The sequence below is a fragment of the Carassius gibelio genome, chromosome A5 (genome assembly GCF_023724105.1).
Source record: "Carassius gibelio isolate Cgi1373 ecotype wild population from Czech Republic chromosome A5, carGib1.2-hapl.c, whole genome shotgun sequence".
NCBI lineage: Eukaryota > Metazoa > Chordata > Actinopteri > Cypriniformes > Cyprinidae > Carassius > Carassius gibelio.
In genome coordinates this window covers 2,892,455-2,918,413 of record NC_068375.1, presented here as the reverse complement: position 1 = coordinate 2,918,413, position 25,959 = coordinate 2,892,455, and the positions used below count along the sequence as shown (strand labels likewise).

Below are 25,959 nucleotides of genomic sequence, written 5' to 3'. Positions count from 1 at the left end.
TGGTGCACTGTCAAAAAAGTATGCATACAGTGAATATTATGTTGCTGTTTTCTTATACACTGATCATTTCGTTTAATTCGTTTTTGTACATTTGCTTCAAGTTTAAAGGAGTGTGTCCCACACCTTCAACCGTTGCATGAGGGGGTCAAACCCAGCCAAAAGTAAGAGGAAGGACTGTGCTCCCACACCTAATATTTGCCTCCATCTCTGATTTCATCAGCAAATAAAACACAGTTATTTAGCTGTTTATAAAATTTTTTAACAATTATTATTAAAGGTGCAGTGTGTAAATTCTAGCGGTGAGGTTGCAAATTGCAACCAACTGCTCAGTCCCCCACTCACTCCTCTCTTTAGAGAAGCTACGGTGGCCGACACAGGTTTCTATATATTTTTAACTCTATTTATATATTTGTTACATTCAGTTAATACAAATTTCTTTCAATAAAATCGAATACAATTTAAATGAACTTTAAATAGTGAAGGTTTTGGATTACTTGCATTATTGCATCTAGAGCTTTGCTGCCCTCTGGGGATTTTTCTGTGTACAACCTATTCATATATTAATTTATGCATGTATCCTATGGTATTCCTAACAAGAATATAATGATAATACAAATAATCATTAGAATTTGCAAAAAAAAAAAAGAAAGAAAGAAAGAAAGAAAGCCCATCACCCTCATGCTTGAATGTCATTTTATTTGATGAGAGTATGTTACAATATGAAGGCAGCGGTGAGTGAAATATGTCCACACAAATAAATACAAAATATATTATTACAGAAGGAAGGAGAATGTTAGGATGAAGGCAGGAGGAAACTGACACTGTATTTGCCAAACATGAGTCTATCTGGTAAATAAACGTGTAAATCAACACAGAACACATACGTCTATGTACAACACATGCTTCTCTATGTTAAGCCACTATTAAACAGAAACTCTGGCATCTTCTTGTTATGTTATTCTGGTTTCTGATGTGTGATCAACCGACTAACAGCAACGACAACAAACAGAATACCTTTAGTTTTAACATCACTATAACTGTTAATCCATATATCTCGGCCTCTGTTATTTACATCAGAAAATCACATTTTCGTTCGCTTAATAAGCCTGTGTGATGCATTTTGGGAGAGCATTTGTACAATTGTGTGTGTATATATATATATACACTTCTGACCCCTTTAATATACTGTTTTGTTAAAGAAATATTAATAAGAATAACTAATTGTATATTGCACTTAAGGGGTTAGGAGCCATGGGACCACTACATGAAGAACAGATGAGGAAATGTTACCAAAGCCCTTGAAAGTAATAAGAATTAGTGTTCTGTCATTAGTATTGAGAGAATATAAACATGCTGTCAGCTGCGACTCAGATAAAAAAGGACATTAATGTTAACTAATACTTAGTTCCATCCAATGTCATCTCACTAGGATCTTTGTAAAAGTGGAGTATGCTGAGGTCTGTGCAGGAAAGAAAAGTGAAAAGTCTCTTGGCAAAGCTGAACAAAACGGTACCAAAATTTCTCTTTTTTTTCCTATACCCATCATGCATTGCATCCTCTCTGTACTGCCAGTGGGTCATCAGGTAGCAAGGCATTTTGGGCACTGGCAAATAGATTTGAGTCAACATTTCCAGCATATTCATAACGCGATATTGTCATCTTATTGCCGCAACCATCCAACAGGGTGCAGCACAGAAGCATCTTAAACCTGTCCACACAATGATCCATCGGGCTGAGCTCTCCAAGGTACTTAATTGAGTGACGTTTCAATATGAAGCTGTGCATCAGTGGATTTTGTGATTGTAGACACGTCCTGTTCTACTATGTCTCCAGCAATACTGATCTAAAAAGTTCAACGTCTACGGTTTGTCGTCATAGCTTTAAGACGGATCTGTAACAGAGCTGGGTCTCTTTTGGTTGGTTAACTCCAGGTAAATGTCAGAGCGGAGGAATCGAGGGTATGAGTCTCTTTCCATTAGTCCAAAGATTCTGCTCTGAGCCAGGTCAAAGCAGTCTGCACAGATGTTCTCCATGTTTTCTTTGATGTGCTCCCTGGTGTACGAGTCCAGATTAACCTTGGAAAATAAAACAAGAGTCTGCTTAGGACACTTTCATATTCATTTTGGATTGGTTTTCTGGCACATCTGCTTTCTGGAATCAATTACAAATTGCAAGTCAAATAAAATAAATAAAAATTCTTGCCAAGAAAAACTGGATATATTATTGCTGAAAACAAGTCAACTAAGAAATATCATTTTTCATTTTGTCAACTTTGCAGAATTCATATATAAACATGAGCTGGGTTTCTTAATATGAAAGCCTGAAAACTGTTTCTCCATCTTACCTCTTTACAGGACTGTATGGAGATGTACTCCGTGAATATCTTCTTTGCTCTGGTTGCCATTTTGGACAGTGATTTGATCCTCTTGAAGTCCTCACAGGCCAACCAAAAGTCCAGATTCTCTTCACTAAACTCTGTTTGCAGGAAGGAACGGAAAACCAATGGGCCATCTGAAGAAGGGGAGAAAAAATTACTCTAATGCTTATTAGAAAACCCAGAAAAAGTGCTGAAGAGAAATTGGGGTAAATCTGGATTTGGATCCAGGAGCAGAGGTTAATGTAGATAAAATGCATGGTTTAAAACAGCAGTAACAGCTGCTGCGGTGCAGTGATCAACACAGCTGTCATATTGAATGAGACATATCTTACATTTGTGGGAAAGCAGTGCATCAAGTGACTCTGCCCATCTGAGAGCTTCCTCTGGAGTCGGTCTGTAGATGAGCAGACAGAGCGGTCAACGAAGCCATGACTCACACTAATGACCCATTCACAGATAATTATAGCGCACAAAATAGGCCATCTACTCAATAACTCAAAAACGTCACTGTTGTTTTGATTGCACACTCAACAATCATACATCAAAGCTCAGCTGAATGACTCTCTCGATACTTAAAAACGATGATATGCATATGACACACAACGCAGTGCGCCGGGAGTCTTCGCGTGAAAGAGGAAACAATCACGTGGACTCACTTGTCTGACTTGAGGACTTTCTCAAGCTTGCTGGCTGGATTGCTTCCATGTCTGTCGTTGGTCTTCTTCCGCAGAAAAGTCAGGCGGTTTTTCATGTCTTTGGCCCTGTGTGACGAGACAAAAGGCGTCACATCAGGTGATTTATTAGCTAACTGTTCACTCAAGTGCTTCTGGGAGGAAATGTATTCCGGTTATAGCAGTGAGCTTTATTGTAGAAGGAACACAGTAAAGGCATAAATAATGCTTTCCTCCTGCAAACCTAAGAATGGAAGACATTACATCAACATCACTTAAATCAGAACACCTAAATATCTCATGGCTACATGGCTACAATGCTTACTATTTTATATAAAGAAATTTAAGGAATAGATCAAATAAAAAACTAAATAAAAAAATGGCTGAAAGATTACTCACCCTCAGGCCATCTGAGATGCAGATTTATCATTATTTTTTATTAGTACAGATTTTGTGAAATTTAACGTTACATCACTTGCTCACCAATGAAAACAAATACATCTTTAAGGAGAAAACAATATTATGGATAGAGGACTCATTTTAGCTGAAAGCAACTGTTTGAAAATGTATTACAAACATGTAGTTCAGTTTGCTAGAAGTTAATTGATGGACCGGAGTTGATTGTATTACTTGTGAATTATTGTGATGTTTTTATCAGACTCCAATTCTGACGTCACCCATTCACTGCAGAGGATCCACTGGCGAGCAAGAGATGTAATGCTAAATTTCTGCAGATTTTTGGCAATGATCAAACTTATCTGCTTCTTGGGTGGCCAGAAGGTGAGTACATTTTCAGCAAATTTTCATTTTTGGGTCAATTATTCCTTTAAGCCTGTGTGTAGGACCGTCTGATTTTAATAGAAAAGAATAATGTATACTATACTTTTCTGAAAATGAAAAACATTATATATATATATATATATATATATATATAGCAGTCAATAAACAGTCCAGATACATCTAAAATCAAATGAAAAAAAAACAAACAATTGTTTTGTGTGAAGAAAATTGACTCTATTTGTAGGACCATTATGTTTTTTTGTTACATTATTTTCATGATAATGAGCCATTTTTATGATAATTCTCATTTCTATAATGCAAAATGATTTTGTAGGTATAACCCTGGGTGACATACATTATCTTGACAGTTTTAATGCGATTCACTTCGAAGAAAATGGCTTGACTCACAAATTCTTGGATTTCTTCTTTTTGACACCAGTTTTTCCTGTGTCACATTTACAGTTCGGCTTGCCACAAACCTGTGGAAGATTTACAAAAGACATATTTTGAATGAATGAAACCAAATTCAACTACTAATGAAAATATTTTTGAGTCTGAATCACCATCGAGGTTTTGACAAAAGAACCTTTTTTTGTAAATAATTCTAGTGACCTCACATAAATGGTGGTTTTTGTAATTTGATAAAGCTGAATCTCTACACACCCTTCTTCCAGTGAAGAGCAGGCAGATCTGGTGGACGGATCCTCCGTTCTTGGTGAGCTCTTTCCTCAGGGTCTGTGGGGATGGAACCGCCCAGCGCTCCGAAGGTTCCCGCTTGGCCTCTATGCAGTCGATGGCCTGATCAGAGATGAAGCGAGGAGACCGAGGCTCCTGCAGCAAACTACCCTCGCTGTGCGTCCGTCTGTGGAGGGACCTCTGCACACACAAGCCCCCGCTCTGCTGCCCACTGCTAGGAGATGATTCCACCATACTCCTCCTTTTCAGAAAGCCTTCATCTGCGTCCTCATCATCTTCCTCCTCCTCCTCTTCATCATCGTCAGTTGACGGTGAGGTCAAAGCATCTGTGTTGAAGGAACGATCCAGGCACAGCCTGGGAATGACTAGAGGTGAGGAAGATGACGATGACGATGTAGGTCTGGCGCCAACACTGATGGTCTCAGAAGCACTCTCTCCCTCCCCCTGCTCCCTTTTCTCCAGTTCTGACTCTTGGCCACCTCCTTTCACCTCCTTCTGTCTGTCCTTCCAGATCTCGGAGGTGTCCAGGTATGGAGGTTTGCAGCCATCTCGAGAGGTCGGAGAGGTTTGGTTGGCGTCTCCGGTGCTGCAGTGCAGGTCTGGGTATGAGAGCCGCTGAGCTGGAGAGCTGCAGTTGGTTCTTCTCATGATGGGCGATGCAGAGGGGCATGATGGGGAACAGGGCTCAGACACACTGTGAGGGCTGAAGCCCAGCAGACCCAGATCAGCCTGTTCAGCTGCTTTTGGTTCCAGCATCTGTCAATAATACACAAGTGAAATCAACATTTTACAAATGGCTCTGGGTTTAAAAATGCCTACTACTTTATGAATAAAAAGACTTAAGAAAAGCTGTTGATAAAAAATAAAAAACGTGTAAAAAGCTCTCATGTCTTGGCACTTGTGAATCCAAAAATCGCTAGAGCAGTCTTAAATGTATGTACATATAAATAATGTATATTTAATTAAATGAAAAACATGGTGCATAACAAATAATAAATATAATAAATATACTTTATTCCAATTAAAAATGTACTTTATTTAAAATCATTTATACACTGTAAATGGGGAAAGCTATACAGAATTGTACATTGTAAGATAACACATGAAACACTTTTGTATGTCATGAAAATCAACATACAGCAAAAATTCTAATGCATTTTAAATATATTATACATATTTATTTAAAATAATTATACAGTACATATGAGTAAGATTTAAAAATACAATATATTTTGCGGGAAATACAGAATTACACATCATTCAAACTGAATTATAAATAATCAAATTATTAATGCAGTTGTCATTCACAAACACTGCAGATGAATCATTACTCATAAAAAAAAAAAACGCTTCCCCTCATGTTTAATAGAAACTAATACTTAGCCATAATCCATCCTCCATTATGTTTGGGGTTTCAGAGACTCCAGTATTACACATTGTTAATTGCAATCGATTTTGTCATGTTGTTTTTGTCTACAACTTATTTTTATTTATTTATTTTTCTGAGGGGGTAAAACTGATCCCCAACAGATGCTATGCTTAAAAAAAGAGAGGATATGGGAAGGCAGAAAGAGAAAATGAAAGCTCTATTGTAAAAAAAACTATTGTATTTTACATCTCCTATTGAAGAGGGAAAGGTTAATGTATTCATGCACCCTACACATCTAATCAGTCACATAGTAGTTTGCAGGCAGCACGACTGACACACAAGCTCAGATGCTCTTTAAAGACACAGAAGATACGAAGACACAAAGAGGTAAACAAGTATTGCTAATATGAGCAGCTATAATGCTATTAGTTTATATGTATATGATGCTCACTCAAGTGTATGTTAAACCCTCTGTGCAATAACCAAAATTATTAGATTATAACATAGACGCTTTTACTCTAACTTCACACTATAGTCACGCTTCTATCTTGTGTCATGTTAAGTTACAATGCATATTATTTAAACTTACATATTTCAAAACGAATTCAAACATCCAACTCTAACACACCTTCTTAAATATCCCTTTTGCCAATAAGATCACACTGAAGGTGCTATAGAGAAGAAAAAAAACTCTTATTTACTATACAACACACTGCAAAAGCACAAGGCACATACAGAACATGCAGAAAGCAACATGTAAGTGACCTCACCTTCGTAAGGAATTGTCCCTACAAACAAGTAATGTAGTCCTCCACCATCCTAGCATGCATTACAACAGCCCTGTTTTCTCTCTCTACACTCTTTTTCTTTCTCCCTCTCTTTCACGCAGTCACATGCGCGTGTCTGTTTGTGCTAGTCTGATGATGATGTCGCTGCTCTCCTGATGTCATTCGCCCACCCAAGTGGAGAAAGTGAGAGAGAGCATGAATAAGAAACAGAGGAACAAACACTATGTTTAACTGCTACGTGCACTATATGGAGTAGAGCGAGCATCTGTCACATAACAGTCTGCTGAAATCAACACAAACTCATTACGGACCATATTTACTGTACATTCTTAATCCAAAACAGGACTGTGGCATTTAGTCCTGGTCTTTTAGCTTCGAAACCATTTGCTCCTGTACTCCCAAATATGGATGAAAGCTACTTCGTTTTACTTTAAAATTGCACCTCTACCGATTAGCAAATCATGGTTCATTACTATGACTTAACTAAACTCACAAAATACAAAATATCTGTCTACAGTATCTACATATAAAATAATATACAACATTTACATCCTGTATAAAAAAATTATAAGACATTAGATATGTATCTTATAACATGGGGTCTTCAATACATATTACCGTATTTTTCGGACTATAAGTCGCACCTGAGTATAAGTCGCATTAGGCCAAAAATACGTCATGATGAGGGAAAAAACATATATAAGTCACACTGGACTATAAGTCGCATTTATTTAGAACCAAGAGAAACATTACCGTCTCCAGCCGCGAGAGGGCGCTCTATGCTGCTCAGTGTAGACTACATTGCAATGAGCAACATAGAGCGCCCTCTTCTGGCTGTAGATGGTAATGTTTTCTCTTGATTCATTTTTAGTTTGTTTCTCTTGGTTCATGTCAAACTAATTTTGATAAATAAGTCGCAGGACCAGGCAAACTATGAAAAAAAGTGCGACTTATAGTCCGGAAAATATGGTACTTGTATTGCGCATATTATTTTAAAGAGTGAATTTTGTTTGCACAATCTTTGATAAAACTAATAATTTGCTCCATCTCCAAAACGGTTTTCCTTTACAGCTGATGTCATCGAGGCCTTTTATTTTCAACCTCTGCCTTGCAACCACATAAAATACTGCCCTTCGTTTTTGTTTTTGTTTTCTCATTGAATATCCTGGTTCACTCAGAATATTTCACATCGCAAAAGCAAAACAGTTTCATGCTGACTTTAAAGGGAGAGCAAGAGAGGGAAATTAAATAATGATGAAGCCCTTGAAATGCAAGGTAATTTTGCAGAAGCTAGACCTGCGATAATGCTCCATAACTGCTGGAGAAATGTGCAGTGCAGTGGTTAAAAAGAAGTGCAGTGGTTAAAAGCGAGACCCAAGTGGGTGTTTTTGGGAGCGAGTGTGCTTGTGTTTGATTTAGTACCTGGTCGGGGCCTATTCTGTCCCTCAGGGTGAGCTGCTTGTCAATATTGTCTCTCAGACACTGAACGACCCTCCTCTTCTGCTCGGATGAAAAGGCTTCCAGGCTGAACAGACATTCGGTCCTCTACAGAGACACACAAAGACAGTGTGTAAGCCACATTGAGGGAGTGATTATGAAATAATGTGTGTTTATGTCAGAGCAAGGACAGAATTACACATCACAGTCTTATAAATCTGAGGAAAAATATGTTTTTAAAAGCAGGTTCCACCTATACAAGAACATCTCTCTAAAGAAACCTCAATGTCATGCGCTGTTATGCAGGAGAATGGCATAAGAGGGATGCAATCATACTCACACATTCATATCTATCTGTGTGTGTGTGTGTGTGTGTGTGTGTGTGTGTGTGTGTGTGTGAGGTGTTGTCAGGGAGATGGGCAGATGGCTGGGTCGATGAATGTGTTTTCTCGAGTGAGCAGGCTACGTCTTTCAGGCACGTTTACTCTGGAGAGAAAGAGCAGCTTTAAAGGCTCTAATATGTGACGCAAACCTCAGGCACAAGAGGCCCTCCATTTAACAGCCGCACCACATTTACATCCTGTAAATGTTTACCACAAGGCCATCCTGTCGGGCCGACGCTTCGATGGAAAACACATTACATCACACGTGATCTGGAGTGCAGAGCACAGTGTTAAGCACGATGTGCCGTGAGCAGAGAACGAGTGGGTCGGTGCTTAGATGCAGGATCTCACCTCTATCCAGTAGGAGATGTACAGGCGCAGTTTGTCTGCAGGAACTGGAGAGAAGAAGACAGAAGTGTGAATTTCTTGTGAATCTCCAGGCTGTCAGGTTTTTTTTTTCTTCTGACTTTAGGGGATGTAAACACCCACATCTACTCAGATATATGTCACCCATATGTGCACTGCATAAACGGAGTGCTATTCAAATGTACTAAATACAAGTATTAAAAGATATTACAAGCATTACAGATTTCATATCTATAAATACTTTATATTTACATAAACGTAGTTTTCATTAATTGAAATAAAGCTGAAATAAAATAGAAAAATTTGAAGCACTACAATTCTGAAAACTAAAATTAAAATTTCTCAATTAAAGAGAAATATTTTTAAAGCAAACAATTACAAACTAAACAATTATTTAACTAAAATTACTTAACTACAATGTAAATTTAAAAAATGAAAATATTAAAGTAAAGGCTAATTCAAAATATTAATAAATACTATATATATATATATATATATATATATATGCAGTAAATGTAAAATAAAATATATTATATTTATATCTATAAAAATGATATCCATAAAATATTTTCCAAGTAGGGGTAAGGGTTAGCTAAAATCCTATTCAGTGTTCAGTGGTCGTTTTCTGGTCATCAGAAGTCAAACTTTATTTATTCAAACTATGTTAAACTAAAGCATAAATGGTGACACTTTAAAATAAGGAATACATATTCACTATTAACTAAGAAGTTTCCCTATTAAAAGTTAACAAGGTAGATTAAGGTAGTTTAGTTATGGGGGAGGATGAAAGGATACAATATAAGGTCATGCAGAATAAAGCATTAATATGCACTTTATAAGTACTAATAAACAGCCAATAATAATATGCATGCTAAGAAGCAACTACTTAATATTGAGAAACGGTCCTTAAATAAAGTGTTACCGCATAAATACTGATAACTATATGATTTTTTAAAGATATTCATTTTGCCCCTCTGTGCACATTCTGGCACATCTGTTTTAATAATGGACTTTGTCTGCAAAGTCAAGTGCCTTGACCAAACAACTAATTTCATATCCAACAGGACAAAGGTCAGCATAGTGATGCTATTAAAAAGAGAGAGATGTCAAATAAAGGCTGAAGATAGAACTGCCCTCTGTGCCACATGCTGCAGTATTTCTGTTCTCAGGAAGGTAAAGAATACACTGTCCCGCCCAGCCTGCCTATAACAGGCCTTACCGGAGACATGGCCATTGTTCCCAGCAGACACAGAGAGTGAGGAGAACTACGCTCTCATGACACACACATACTCATTCCCACAGTCCTGACGCCTCCTTCCTGACTAGCGCTTCTAACACACAGTCATAAATAACACAGGGTGGACCTCCTTAACATCCCCTCTGCACTAAACAATCAACCCAGAGAGATGAGATACAGCTAGACTGAATGACAAACTGACAGACGGGCTGATAGAAAGACAGAAAGATAGTCTAACATTTGAACTCGTTACAGATGAAGAAATTTAGTTCACTTAAGGTTACATCTTAAACGGATGCAAACCAGGCACTAGCACTGCCTTTGAAACACAGCAACACATTGCACGGCTCAACAATAACAATAGCTGGATGGCCCAAGGCCAGTGTGAGAGAGTTTCTTGATAGTTGACAGAAATAAAACTCGTTCTATCAGGCCAGAACTGCACTGTCGCTATGTATTATGTTTGTTGATCATGCACATGTGCTTTACGTTCCATGCAGACTTTTCTGTGATGTCATCGAAGCATTAAACAAACAAAGTCATAATTTGCACATTATGTTTTCCAATTAAGGTATGTGTGTGCTTTTTAATTTTGTATCATTTTTATACAGCAACATTATAGTATTAGTATCATTAAAAGCCTAATAAATAATGTTATTTAAAAAAAAAAGACTCTATTTGTAATTACTGTATAAACCTCTCTGTGTTAAACATAATTTACCTATTTATATTGACATACACTGATGCTGTGGTTACATATGAGCAATAATGAAAGATTGAGCTCCTGCCAGACAAGTGCACAATGAAACATGAGTCATGCTTGATATAATGCCTCACTTTTGAGCACAATGTGCAGTGCTCCAAAAAACAGCTATCATAGCAGGACAAAAAAATAATAATAATTACAATGTCTTCTACACAGAGGTAGTGGAAAACAGTAGTACACACCGTCCTGCAGCTGTATCTCATGGAGGTAAAGTGGACTCTGTAGGACATTACACCGGCCCGGTTCATCTTCCCTGGTCAACAGCATCAGGTCCGTGTAGATGAACACTGTAACCTATAGAGGGCGATACAGACAACAATCAGTACCGCACTGAAACATCCCCAATCTGACCTTCTTGTGTCACTCTCACTCAGCTTCTACCAAGTGAAGACAAACGTAATTCTTTATAATGGAAAACATAAGCCTATTTATAGCGTTCATTTAAACTGGAGAGCAGATGAGAATGAACTGTCCTTTACTTAATGGCTTAAATAATATTAGACAACTATAATACCAGTTAAAGTTACGATGAATCAGGTAAAGTCAAGTAAAGGTCATTAGGAAGGGGGAAAGCTCTGATTCCCACACAGAAAGCAGTAGGCTGGTTGCGCTGCTTTGCCTTTCATGGCACCCACTGCCCAGGCTTGGAATTAGGCCAACTTAATAAAAGCAGCTGATCTAAATCACAGGCGAACACACACACGCTCGTTCTAGGACACTGGAGGAATGTGTTTAGGGATGTACAGCTCATCCTTCTTAAACACTCTGATCTTTAGAAACTCTTGACTGCATTACTCAAACAGGTCTCTCGGCAAAATTGAGGTCAGCTGGCATGCAGAAGGGGGCCCTGCGAGAGAGCACAAAGGATCTGACAGACTCTCAAAGGGGATCGCTATAGATACGAAGTCGGTTTGGGAGGCTATTGAGGCACTCAGAGATTTATCTTTACACAATATTGCTCATGCTGAGGAAGCCCAGGTCATGTTATTCCCAAACTGCAGGTTTTCTTTAAAGCTCCAGCAGAAAGAAATCTCGGATCAAGGTATCTGCTTCCACACTATGTGGAGCACATATTTTGTGTTGGGCATTACTGTCAACGAGACAAATATTTCTGCAGTTCCCAAACGATTGTTCAGTGAAATGGATCTAACAGAAAAGGTAGTGTTTCGTCCATCTCAAGAAAACATCAGGGTCACTGGACTATCGCAGGCTTTTAGAGGGGTATCATGAGCACAAGCTCAAATCTGAGCAAGCAATATAGTCAATTCTCCTGAAAGTGGACACCAGCTCTAGGTCACCTTCAGCGCCCACAGACAAGACATTACAAGAATCGTTTCTGCATGTTTTATTCAAGACAAGATGTTTTAGACGGGATGTCTCTCACGCCAGATTTAGTCTTGCTTAAAAGGATATGAAAGTCATCAGTAGTTCAACGAAATGCAAAAACGTCAGGTTTAGGACATGACAATGCAGTCTGCAATGAACGTTGAGTAAATGATGACAGAATTATTTTTTCGGTGTATGGAAAAGAGCAGCATAAACAATCTGCAAAATTTTCCTTTATGTTCCATGGTAGATAGCAAATCATAAAGACAATGGCAGATTTTACAATGCGTTAAATTTTTGGATGTACTTGCCAATTCCCTTTAATATCTCGATTGTTACGCCAAAAGAGCAATGACACAAAGAAAGCAAATGAAGACTTGTGGTTGCTTCAGATGCTTCTACAGAGATTAGCTCTTATCACAATATCACAAATTGTGCACAAATTTGCCAGTCTGCAATCAAAGGTCATGAATCATAATATGAACTTAAATGTTTCTCATCACATTCCGAAGAAAAAATGATTTGCAACATGCCATCCATATTATTTGTGTGGCTGTATAGTCATATTATATCGCTAGCAATTGTCTCATTAGTTATAAACACACTTGTTGAAATGTAAATGAAAAATTAGTTAATTAAATAGAACAGAAAACTCCCCTTATTCATAAAAAGCAACCTCTGAGTAATACATTTTCCTCTGGGGAGAGTGTGAGTTAATGGCGTTACCTTAAGAGCTATGTGTTTACTGTCATGAAGAATCATTTCCTCTGACAACATCAGGACTCTCTCAGGGCTGCAAAGGTCCAGCGGCTGCAATGCAATTAAAGACTCATTACAGCTACACTATGTGCATCAGGTCAATCATGTCATATGCAAGGGTGTGTGTCAGTACAACACATCCTAGATAAACTAGAATAACACCACACTGGTCAGTAAATCAGCCAGTGTATGGGTACAGGTAACTGGCATGAAATGCCAAGCAGTGACACCAGTATGCTGTGGTGTGGCATATTATACTGCCAGCTATTTCAGCAACATTTTTGTGTAAAAAATGCACGTGCTTTATGTAAAAAATAAAATAAATAAAAATAAAGCTTGTTTATTATACATCCAGATTTTATTTGAGAAACATTCTCACACCACCGATAAAAAAAGGCTAATTTAAAATTAGGAAAACATATTAAAGTATACACTCTTACTGTATACATTTGTATAGATTTTAACCCCAAATTGACTTATAAAAGCTCATTACCCTTTTAATTAATCATCCATAATTTGTCACTGACAACACTGATGTGATACACTCTGCATAATAAACCTGTAAGATTAACCGATTCTGAATATACCTGAACAAAAACTGGGAAGATGAGAATCTTGGGGGCCAGGCTGACGTATGTGCCATAGTTGGAGTGAGGCAGGTGGGACTGGACGATGGTGCAGTTCTGGTAGTTGGCAAAGCTCTGTCTGTAGGATGAAGGAGGCATGCTGGTGGTCTTACTGTTCATCGACCTGCACAAGGTGGCTTGTGCTTGCAGCCCCCCATTCTGCAGGTAGTCTGGGCTCTGCTGCAGTCCTCTGCCAGTCTGATAGATTCTTCCTATGAATCAACATGAATAATATCAAACACCATGGTGTACACACTTCCCTTCAAAAGATTAGGGTTGGGAAGTTTTTTTTTTTTAAGAAGAAGAAGACTTATGCTCACCAAGGCCACGTTAATTTGCTCAAAAATACAGTAATAACATTAATTCGGAGATATATTATTACAATTTACAATAATTGTTTTTTATCTTTACTGTGATAACTGTGATCTTTACTCTCACCTCTTATTGATGCCATCTACGAATATGTTAATAAATTATTATCATGGTCATGAGGCTCACTATGGCACCACTATGCTTTAAAAGGGAATCATTATAACGGTTCTTGCACACTTCTTAAAGAGCATGTGCATTTTACACCATCATCAGATCTTTACCTAAACATGTAAAAGAGAAACAAACAGAAACCTTATTATGGCTTGGCTTACCCAGAGTTCCCAGTGTGCCATTGGAGTCAGAATACACCGGCTGCAAGATCTGAAACATTAAACATTCGGATAAGTAAGATGTTACCCCAGCCTTCAGTCGGAATGAGCATGAATCCGACTGCTTTCAGATTCCCACCTGGTTTCCAGGACTGACAGGAGAGAGGATGATATAGTTGTCGCCGTTTGAAGATGTCACGCGGGTCCCTTTGAGGGTCTGTGTGCGCGTTTTGTAGTCATTTTCTTCTCGTTTGCCAGTCCAAGACCACAGCGACTCTCCTTCTCCGTTTCCCATGTTATCAGAACCGCTTCCTTTCTTACGACGACCCTGTTTGTGTTTGGTGGGTCGAGAGAGTAAAGGTGGGGTTTTGCTTTGAGTCTTTGCCGTTGAGAGAGAATCAAATCCGGAGGGTTTGTAGGAAGGCCTGTGGATAAGCCCCTCGTAATAAGGCTTCATAATAGGCACTGTCCTCCAAACCACCACTGTGATCTCATTACAGCAATTCCTGCAAGAAGAATTTAAGATAAGGCATTAATGCATTTTAAAAAGAACCATTAATTTCACTTGACCCATGTTATCTAATTGAACTATTACTATTTAAAATGTGAGGTGAACAGGTGGTACCACTTTTTTTTAAAAAGTGACCAGTTCTCATTACTAATTAGTTGCTTCTTAGCATACTAGCATATTGGCTGTTTATTCATTTTTGGTAACACTTTATTTTAAGGTGTCCTTGTTGGACATAACATGTACTTACTATTATACTAACATCTATTAATTGTGCATAATTATATGCAAGTAGCCCTAAGGCAAACCCTTTTTTTAACCCTAACCCTAAATACATGTAGTTAATTAATATTACTAAGTGCTTAAATAAATAATACACTGTACAAAGGACTCCTTAAAATAAAGTTTTTTAATAATTGCATATATTATATGGCTTATTCTACAATAAGATGTATCTACAATAGATCCTTTAATCTGACCCATACCTAAACGTAACAACTTCCTTACTAACTAGTAAATAGTTAATAGTTTATTAATTGTGAGAACTGTTCCCCATATAAAGTGTGACCAAAAAAGGTGTTGTGATACCTGTAGCTATAAAATGATAACCAAAACATCCCTATACACACCTGATGGCATGAGCCAGATCCACACACTTCCAGTGTTCAACCGGCTGGCCGTTCAGCTGCAGTAATGTGTCCAGCTGCTGTAAACCCGCCTGGTGAGCTGGACCACCTAAACAAAATAGACAAAGACACTCGAGATCATAAACCATAGTTAAATAAAGGATCTCCATCAAAAATAAAAAAGGCAAATGACATCTCTTTTGTTTACAATTTATTTTATGGTGTCCTTTAAATACTGAGTAAAACTGACTAAAGGCATTTACCTACTATAGGGTAAGCATTACGGTTTGGGTTTGGTTTAGGGTTACTGCATAATTTACTAATGTTAACAATAGTGCACGCAAAATGACACTGTAAAATAAAGTGTAAAGCTTGGGGTTTTAACAGTATTTTTAACTATGCACAGATTTTCCAAAACATCTGAAAAAGTCTGCAGTTCAAAAGTTACATCAATATGAACAGGAAAAAAAGAGTGTGGCAATACCTTGGTATTTAAGGACATTGGAGTGCTATGTTAATACTATACAGACAAAGGTGTTACTCAAATGAAACATAACTAAGAAATACAGTCTTCTGTGCTATCAACGAGCAATTCTGAGCGATACAATTTTATAATAACTTGAGGACGATATGAAAAATACAATTTCTTGAGTTAAATTACCTGGATCAACAGCCTGGACCCGTACAGGGGAGTCAGAGCAGATGGTGAAGCCAAAACCATCTTTTCCTCTCAAAATGGTTACCTGTGAAGGAGCACATAAATTTACATTATCATTTATAGGTTTGCTGTTACAAAAATAAATTTGGTCACACTTTATTTTAGGGTCCAAAACCATTAACTATGACTTTTGCCTCAATTAACTCCTTATTTGCGGCTTATTAATAGTTTATAAGGTAGTTGTTAAGTTTAGGGTATTGGGTAGGATTATGGATGTCATGCATTATATGTACTTTATAAGCACTAATAAACAGCCAATATGTTAATAATAGACATGCTAATAAGCAACTAGTTATTAGTGTGAATTGGACCCTATAAGTGTTACCTTAAATTTTTTAAACAAATCAATAGTTTTATTCAGCAAGGATGCATTAAATATATCCAAATAAAGACATTCAGACTTTAGATTAGGGAACACAAATTCACTATTAACTAAGTCTTTTGCCTTAATCAACTCCTAATTTTCTGCTTAATAGGTAGAAAGATTAAGGGATCTAAAATAAGGTCATGCAGAATAAGGCATTAATATTTGCTTTATAAGTACTAAGAAAAAGCCAGTAGTCTGGTAATATGCATGCTAATAAGCAACTACTTAATAGTGAGAGCTGATCCTTAAAATAGTGTTACCAAGAATGCTTGCATTATTCATGAAAAAAAATAATAATAATAATTTTGTAATAATAACTGACAATAATAAGAAATTTTTACTTAGCACCAAATTAGCATATTTGATTGATTTCTGAAGGATCATGTGACACTGAAATCTGGAGATGATTGCTGGAAAATCAGCTTTACCGTGACAGGGATAAATTACATTTTAAAATATATTAAAATATAAATGAGTCATTTTAAATTGTAAATTGTTACTATTTCTAATAAATGCAACCTTGATGAGCATAAGAGACTTCTTTCAAAAACATTTAAAAAACTGTAGCAAAAAAATTTGATTCACTCCTAATAAAATCTGTAAATCTGTAAAAATACATTAAATTAACATCATTAACAAATAGAATTCCTTAAAAAAAATAATATTACTTTTGAATGGACTGAAATGAAAGGAAAATTCATGAAGATAGACCATCCACAGTACAGTGTAAGGCCCCACAGTAAACGGGTCAGTGTGTGTGTGTGTGTGTGTGTGTGTGTGTGTGTGTGTCTGTGTCTGTGTCTGTGTGTGTGTGTGTGTGTGTGTGTGTGTGTGTGTGTGTGTGTGTGTGTGTGTGTGTGTGAGTGTGAGTGTGTGTGCCAGAAACAAACAATCACCCCCAGAGTGCCACTGTACCCCAGCAGCACGAAGACTGAAATGCCACAGCACCAACGAGTCAGGGATATTAAAAACTACAAGCTGAGAAATTAGTCAGGGTTGCTGGGTGATCAGAGGGCTTTTCTTTTTCCCTGGCAAGAAAAGGAAATGATGGGGGGGAAAACTGCCATGGCACTGACAAACAGCAGAGACAGAATATTTGGACAGTAGAAGTTCAAAATGTCAACAGAACCTGGAGCCAAACTAAATAGGAAATGTTGAAGAGGAGGGGGGCGTCTCACATTTAACATGACATTGACCGCACAACAACAAAGAGGCTTGTTTGGGGAGGGAGAGAGAATAAAAGAGAAAAAGTGATGACAGCTTTAGGACTTTCACTGCCATTCCTCTTTTCTCTTCTGGGGCGATGTGATCGCACTCGTTACAAGCTCCATTAATTGCTGTGATAAAATAATTATCCACATCAAACTGCACTGTTTCCCTTTTTCCGCTGCTCCTGTTTGTTGTTCAAGTTCAAACTTCGACAGTAACCTAGTGTAGTCGAAAGTAATAGCATTACTGAATGATGACTAGCTCATGTTATGACAATACTCATACATTATGAAATTATCCAGTTTAAGATGATTCAGTCCATCACTAGAATGGAGTTTTAAACATAAGTTGAAGATGAAGCAGATGACTGATTTCATGAGGTGTCCCAAATTCACAAAAATTTTAATATGTCCTGCTTTTGGCCAACTAAGTATCCTCAATGTTTTAGCAACCAAGTATTGGACCCTTTGTGGTTCTCAAGAAGGAAAGCTGTTTCTTTGTCCATGCAACTTGCTTCTATTTTCATCTTCATTAAGTCTTCAAAAAATCTGTCAATTTATTTGGTTGCCAATGGTTATTCTATTCTATTCTATTCTATATAATTTTTCATGGTTTTATGATGACAATGTATTTAATATTCTAATGTATAGTTATTTTTATTCAAACTAAACACCAAATCTAGTGCCAATCTGAAGCAACCTAGGGTTAAGTGCATTACTTAGGCTTGTGTAGATCAAGCCTTCAATCAGCCTGGGTCTATAAAAATTTGGTTCTAAACTAAACAATAAAATAAAAAAAATGAAATTAATATTATAACGACTATCTGAGACCAAACACAACAAAACACTTCAATCCCAGTTTCAATAATACTACAACCAAAGCCATAAAAACAAAGAAACAAACCTGTGGCAAGTTTCGTTCGATGCAGAGCCGGCACAGACCGTGGATCGTATGCATCGCTTACCGCATATATGTCCACCTACATCTGCGGCGCTCTCTTCAGTGTCTTAAATAAAAGTAAAGTCACACAGGTGATGCTGCTTCCCTTCGTGGCCGCTCTAGTGCGGCTACGCATACCCACTCATGGGAACTGCTCTGAGCAGAAGAATGACAGGAAACCACCTTCCACCCCCCCAGCCAGTGGCCAGGCAGTATGTCTGCTCCCGATAAGCCAACATGTTTCCTGAGTAGCTCTCAACAGTAGTGGCTGAACTCACTCTCTATGCGCAGTGAGATGGAGCTCACTCAGATAGGCTTGATTTAGTGTAAACACAAACATGCATTATGAGTCAGAGACATTAAAGTAGGTCCGATGTTTGTTTAATGAGAAGCTGGACAAGCATAGGCTGACAGACGTGGAGGACGTCCAGCCCTTGCACAACATCTTGATTCACAAAAACAGTGTTGAGATTTCTGAAATCCATTATTATACTGGAGCAGGATCTGTGTAAAACCAACACAGTCTTTTCACCAAAGCACTCAATCTACCATAATCCAGCTTACATCACCCTATCGCTGATGTTCCAGTTAAAACCAGTGATTGCTAATCAGAAATCCCTGGAAGGTCAACTTCGAAATCTGAAAAATGGATTTTCGGGAAGAGAGGAAGGAAACGGAAGAATGATTAGCAGAGTATTTGACCAGCCTCCAAATAAAAATGCAGGGAACCAGCAAGAGTGTCAGCGGAGAGGGAATCAAACGGGGATAAATCATAAACACTGTGCGGGATTGGGCTTCCTATTGGAGCCACTTTGTTGGCTTTTCCCATTTCCCAGCTTTGTCTGAGGAGAACAGAGCGGGCGGAGAACAGTCCTGGGAAAAGTTGCTCTCTAAAGTGGATGGGAGGGTTTAATGAGCGAGTATGTGTGTGTGTGTGTGTGTTTGTGTCGCACATATCCGAAGTACATCCACACACCTCATATTTCTAGTGTCCGTCACATTAGCTCGTGACACAGAGCTGCTTATATTCCCAAACTGATCGAATCACATCTCTGATAACTATGATGGCTGAAAAACACTTTTGACTACAATGCAGTACCATTAGCTGTTACAGTTGTTAGCTTAGCATAAATCTGCAATAATAGTTTTCAACACTACAGCCAAAGTTATTTACTCCCAACAAGCCAGCAAATGCAGAGGAATCATGTTTTGCGCTATATCCTTTTTCAAATTATTATTATTGTTAACTGAATCAAAAAATACCAGAAATCAACAACTGAAATTAAGATGCACCTAAAATGAAATATGACGATAAGATGATTATTCTTATAAAATAAAATATATATTTTTTACCATTAACAATTATTATTTTAGTTGTTACATCACACGAAGCACATTTTGGGTTAAAGAAAAATGTTAAAGTTAATTAAATCAAATGAAATAAATCAAAAATCAAATGCAGTTTTATAAATCATACTTACTGTAAATGACTGCATGTTCTCTGGACTTGTGGTCTCGGGTCCAGCTTCATAGTTGGATGCAGCAGCTTCTGAAAGATACACAAGAGTGTCCCATGAGTCCCAGGCCGACAGATTGCTCTTGGAGTACATAATATCTCTACTCCAGCACTCTTTAGAGAGAGGGCAGCAGAATCCGGCCAACACTGTCTGCAGGCTTCAGCTGAACGTGCGTGTGTCTAGACCATGAGAGATCAACTCAGCCTGAATCCCTGTGACACAGAGCTGACTGCCCCACAACAGAGAGAGAGAAAGAAATCTACTCCCCTAAAAGCGTCACCCCCACCCAGACAACCAGCGACAGGCTCCCCCACTTTGTAACCATAGAGATTATGCTCCCAGGAAGCAATGTCTTTTTAAACAATCTTCATGGAAACCGCTTTCAAGAGGGATACAATACAGCTGGCTCTCTCTATTAAAGTCAGCCCAGTGCCTTGACTCAAGCCCCCTCTCTTTCTCTCTCTCTCTCTCTCGCTGTCCAATCAAACTTAATCTCGGCTGAATTTCTCTGACGGGACACGTGTCATTTCATCCAGATCCCAGAAGCAAAACTATTCATTTTGGGATGAACATGATCTCTTACATTCGATGAACCAAAAATGTCAGTGCATTTTATAATAAAAAAATACATTTCATCGCAAAGTTCATCATGAAATGGCAGAGGGAGGGAGACTAGATCTCTAAAGTGGATTTAAACTGACTCAGACACGTCATGATGCTTCAGCGTTTTAATTCTCATCTCATTCCCGCAGCTCATCAGAGGCACACACAATGTCGGCCCCCGGCTCTTTGTTACGGCTCTCCACAGGGATACATTTCAACACCGAGCCCTCTATATCCCTCCAAAAACTACAAGGCAATGCTTGTTCATTTAACATAGCGTTTGATGAGAAATAAAACATTTACATTTCATTAAGACTCAAAAGTAAGTTCCACTGCAAAGAGCTTGTTAGGTTTCAGTAATGTCAAGAATATCTATTCTCATCTGATCTACGTTGCTGAGAAAAACCCGTCTTGTGGAATTGGTCCGTCTTCACTGCTAAAGGCTATCAGAGAGTGGCTACGATCCAGCTGCGAAAGACAGAAGAAGAGAGAGAAACTGCATCTAATCTCACCAGCGGTCTGTCTGATGCGACGCGAGGCCACTTTCAGATGTTTGCTCCTGCCCAGCTCCTCTCCCAGGAGATAATACCAACCTCTGATCTCCTGTCAGCAGAAAATGTGAACACAATCAGACACATAGAGCCATGGGAAGAAGATGTTCTTTTCTTCACTAGGTTTTCCAATCGCAATTTCTGTTGACTAGTTAATGCGGCCCTCAGAGGGACAGCATTCAGATCTGGCCCTGTGGTCATCCGCAGCTCTGTTGTGTGTCCATGTGTGTATGTTTTTGAGACCTTCACAGCTGTAAACAGCTGATGCCCATTTTACTCTTCCACTCAGCCAGATGCCATCATGTTATGTAAAACATCCATCAAGCATGATCTATTTTTTCTCTAAATATCACCCTCCGAGAAATGATTTACTGTCTTAACACATGAGTATAACACTCGTGAATTTGGCAGCGGGACATAATGTAAAGGAGCAGGGATCTCAGATGGGATATTTCTTGTTTGTCTGTCTGTGCATACGGAATAAAGCCACTATGCCAGCGTGTTTGCGGTGTGCTGCTCTTGGTTAATTGTAGGTCATTTTTCAAGCCTCAATGAGCAGTCCTGTCGCCACTTCCCCCACTGTGTAATTAGACGCTGGTGTGAAGGAAATGCTTTGACAAGAGGAGAATGAAATATGGGGAACCATTTAATAAATATGAAACGCTATCTTTCTTAAAACAAGTCTAAACTGAGTTGTGATACAATGAAAGATTTGAGATTAAATAATGGATGTTTTATAAGTAAAATCTGTGAAACTTTTGTCTTTCTGTTTCAGTCACGAATAAAAATAAATAATTGCTGAACTGCACTAATTCAGAGCATGTACATATATGAAAATATGATAATGAATTAATATGAAATGTGTTCATGTATTTTGTTTACTTTAGTCATTTTAAATGAATGTATGGGTGAAGGGAGAAAATAAAAAGCAATAACCACTGTACTACTACTCCTACTACTGTACATTTTTCTGTCATACTGATAAAAATCCAAATCCAAATGACTTTCAAATCACTGCAGGGTAAAAGCGCTATGGGTAAATGTAAACAGCAGGATATTTACCTTAGATGAGGTGATGAGGGAGTGGACACCAAAACTCATACAGCCCAGGAAGTCACTGCGCCTGTGGGCAAAATCAGACACTCTAAAACACAACAGGCGGGAATTTCTGAACTCCTGATAAAGTCACATTCATTTCGGTTAACCCCACTCAGATCGCGTTCACTGTCTTGTGATGCTACTGGTATAAAAAAAAAAAACAGCCAATAATATATAGATTTTGTACTGAGTGATTGTGACATTGCCAAGTGAGTTGAATATAAAATGCATACAAAAACAATTTTACTGTACTTATGGTACACATATAAATAGCCTTTATCTACAGCTGTATTCATGTCTAGAATCAGTATGTGAGTGAAATAAAGATGATAAAGTCCTACCTGGAAGTTCGACTGCGATTCCACACTGTTAACAACAGCCTCTTCTTCTGATCGTCTTCATCCACATCTCTGCAACATAAATGCAACACTTCAAAAACTCATCCATCAATGTCCAGCTTCATCCAAAAACACAATGGCCTTCTCCTCCAAAGACTTCAAAAAGACAGCCTTCTTTTCAGCTAACACAAGAGAGACAGCAGACTCAGCCCTTAAGTCTCTTTCGGAAAGACTGAATGAGATATAGAGGCTGTCGGATGAGGGGTTAGAGAGCGCATGATGTTTAACATAAATTATTCCACTTTAAGATAACATGACACTCTTCACTTCCACCATAATACAAGTGCTCTGCAGTAGCAGACAAAAAAACTATAAAAGAATCACTCACAACATAAACGTCTCGTTAAAAACAGGACTCTTGCTGTCTAGAACGGTCCTGGTCTTCCATCGCTTCCTGTGGTCAACATCTGGAGCAATACTTATCTAGAATATGTAAACACGTGTTGGTGGTTGCTATTACGTCCACTATTTCAACATTGCTAGAGGACATATTCAACATATTCAGAGGGAAAATCAATCAACACTTGAATCTGGAATTGAGTGGACAGCTGCCGACACAACTGATGCTTTCTCATGCCTGAAACCTGCTCAAGCTGACCTGAAAAAGGGTTCATTTCAAGGACAGGCGTCCTCAGAGGATTATGCAGCAAATAATGACAAAAATAATAGCACATCATCACTAACAGTGACCGGGAAAGTAATTGTTGTCTTTCTGCTAAGAGAAAAATATGTTGTTTTATGAGGCTCGCGGTCACATGACCTCAAGTGTCGTCTTAGTATTCTCTGCATATGTCAAAATGCCCACCTTTACATATGAGTCGCATGGTTTGTACTCTCTTCCCATGAGTCCCCTGGCCTCCAAAACTGTGTGAAAAAACAAACAAACATGAAAGCATGAGAAAAATGCTGTTTGTGTAATTTAATTCTCATTTAATGAATTATGAATGTAAGATTTCCTGTATGAATTAAATGCAAGTATAGCCTGTTTATTAAAATTAGATTTTAGCATGAGAAGCAGTCTTATTTGAAAAACTCATTCTTAAAACTCTTAAATTATAAAGTACAAATTCTGTTCACAGTAATGCTTACTTTGGACATAGAGCCACCCGCTGCCCGGAGTAACTGTCAGTTTGAGTTGACCTGTGGTCAGTGGGAGAAAAAATTAACATTTAATTATACATACAGCAATAATACAAAAATAAATAATGATCACATGCACAGGGTTCACACATGCCAAATACATTTCCATGACTTGACTTTTCCTGTCAATTTAATATCCAGTCAAGTAATACAAATAATAAATAACTGGTCAAAAGTTAGTATAATATTTTTTGTAACATTTTAGAAGTCTCTAATGCTCACCCAGGCTGCATTAACTTGATCAGTACAGTACTATTGTGAAATATTGTTACAATTAAAAAATGTTCTCTATTTCAATATATTTAAAAAAAAATGTATTTCAGTACAGCTGAATTCTCATCAGCCATTACTCCAGTCTTCAGTATTACCCAGTCCTTCAGAATTCAGTCTAATATGCTTATTCTGTGTATTTATTTTCATGGAAATATCCACACACACAGGTGAAATGGAGAGTCCAAATTTTTTGAGCATATCAGATGAGTTCAAAAACCTGTAAAAACAGCTATTTTACATTTTTGATCAATTAAGTTCAGCCTTGGTGAGCTCAAAAGACTGCTTTTTAAAAACATAAATCTTTCTAGCCCCAAACTTATGAATGGTAGCATACATCAGTCTATGTACGTGTTTGGCCTAACATGTTGCTGATTTCATTAGCTAAAACAGTCACACTTTAATTTGGGGACCAATTTTTACTTTTATCTAACAATTAATTACAGCTTATGACTCAATAAACTCCTAATTAGCTGCTTAGTTGTTAAGTTTAGATATGGGGTAGGATTAAGGCAGGGGTGTCAAACTAAAATCCATTAGGGCCAAGGCCCTGCAGTTTTGTTAACTCAAACACACACAGCATGTAGTTTGCAGATTAGCCTGAAGGGCTTGATTAGCTGGATCAGGTGTGTTAAATTAGGGTTGAATTTGACACCCATGGATTAAGGGATCTAAAATACTGTCATGCAGAATAAGACATTAATATGTGCTTTGTATGTACTAATAAACAGACAATATGCATGATAACAAGCAACTAGTCAATAGTGAGAACTGGTACCTAAACTAATATGGGTAATAAACTTAGAACTGTAGGTATTAGTTTAAACTTTTTAGATTATAAATGCTATTGAAGCATCATTTGTCAACACATTAAGTAGCACAATAAAGACTCACCATGAGTTTGTAAAAGAAAAGATGATCTCTGCCATTGCCTGAAACAGCTCAGTGTCACTTTCTGTGCCTTCTGACAGTCCATGTTATAGTAAAACCACAGCCTGACTGATTTTAAAAATTTCTCAAATCTCCTGCATCACACATGAATTCTCAGAAAAACAGTAAATGAATTCAGAAGTGATGCCTCACAGCTATTCAAGAGCTTAACTGCCACTATGCATATGTTGCCACTGCAGCATAAAAGACAGCAGGAGAAAACAAGCATAAATTTGAACCGCCTTGCATTTTGAATAGCTGATGAGACAGGAGGAGCTGTGATTGGTCAGAGAGCTGCATTGAACGAGTGAAAGGGGGTGTGTGGATGGAGGGAAAGTCCATCTGCTGTTTTCATAATAAACAAAACCTCTGACTGAGGTTGCCCTTTGTGTTGATCTAAGATCAGTTAAATGATTTATCTCAATATTATGTATAATTGGATCGGCAACAACAAAACTTAAAAGCTTCTCAAAAACACTTCTAATTTCTTTATAGTAAAGAGTTCGTCACGGACTTTGACTTTGTCCGTTAAAGGACTTTAATCTTAGTAAGTCATTTACTGACACAACAGGAAATTAAACAGGCACTGCCTCTTTAATTCCTGGCTAAAGCTGCCCCTCTCCAGAGATTACATCATTACTTCACAGGTTTCACTGATAAGGGAAAATAAGAAGAGTGATTTGGTGCTGCTGTATATTCACGCTGGCTAACTTCAAGATGAATCTATCAAAAATGGCTGTGAGTAATAGGCAATACATTCCTCTGCAAGAGCAAAACCATGTTTAGTGCATAAAGCATTGTGTTAAGCTCTGTTTCCTGGCCTCCTTTGGGACAGCCGTGGAAAAAGTATGCAATTCAACATC

The 25,959-nt window shown here is 37.9% G+C and overlaps 1 protein-coding gene across 4 annotated transcripts in view; it reads right to left on the bottom strand.

Moving 5' to 3' along the window:
• Positions 1-676: 676 nt before the first annotated feature.
• LOC127988617 (regulator of G-protein signaling 3) overlaps positions 677-25,959 on the bottom strand; it is a 32,178-nt gene continuing 6,895 nt past the window's right edge. Inside the window, exons 1-23 of one of the 4 annotated variants that reach the window (XM_052591372.1) lie at positions 25,061-25,494; positions 23,846-23,896; positions 23,562-23,620; positions 23,085-23,179; positions 22,700-22,768; positions 22,323-22,383; positions 21,222-21,312; positions 20,071-20,138; positions 16,018-16,099; positions 15,360-15,465; positions 14,362-14,728; positions 14,226-14,274; positions 13,543-13,793; positions 12,923-13,006; positions 11,053-11,164; positions 8,853-8,896; positions 8,104-8,226; positions 4,492-5,280; positions 4,237-4,307; positions 3,034-3,138; positions 2,710-2,771; positions 2,345-2,511; positions 677-2,075 (exon numbers count right to left, since the gene is read on the bottom strand). In XM_052591372.1, coding sequence (XP_052447332.1) covers positions 1,881-2,075; positions 2,345-2,511; positions 2,710-2,771; positions 3,034-3,138; positions 4,237-4,307; positions 4,492-5,280; positions 8,104-8,226; positions 8,853-8,896; positions 11,053-11,164; positions 12,923-13,006; positions 13,543-13,793; positions 14,226-14,274; positions 14,362-14,728; positions 15,360-15,465; positions 16,018-16,099; positions 20,071-20,138; positions 21,222-21,312; positions 22,323-22,383; positions 22,700-22,768; positions 23,085-23,179; positions 23,562-23,620; positions 23,846-23,896; positions 25,061-25,142 — 3,183 coding nt within the window. In that variant the 5' untranslated portion in view covers positions 25,143-25,494 and the 3' untranslated portion in view covers positions 677-1,880. Of the gene's footprint in view, positions 2,076-2,344; positions 2,512-2,709; positions 2,772-3,033; positions 3,139-4,236; positions 4,308-4,491; positions 5,281-6,663; positions 6,806-8,103; positions 8,227-8,852; positions 8,897-11,052; positions 11,165-12,922; positions 13,007-13,542; positions 13,794-14,225; positions 14,275-14,361; positions 14,729-15,359; positions 15,466-16,017; positions 16,100-18,553; positions 18,728-20,070; positions 20,139-21,221; positions 21,313-22,322; positions 22,384-22,699; positions 22,769-23,084; positions 23,180-23,561; positions 23,621-23,845; positions 23,897-25,060; positions 25,495-25,959 lie in introns of those variants that run through there. The other 3 variants (XM_052591371.1, XM_052591373.1, XM_052591374.1) reach the window with 3 other exon arrangements.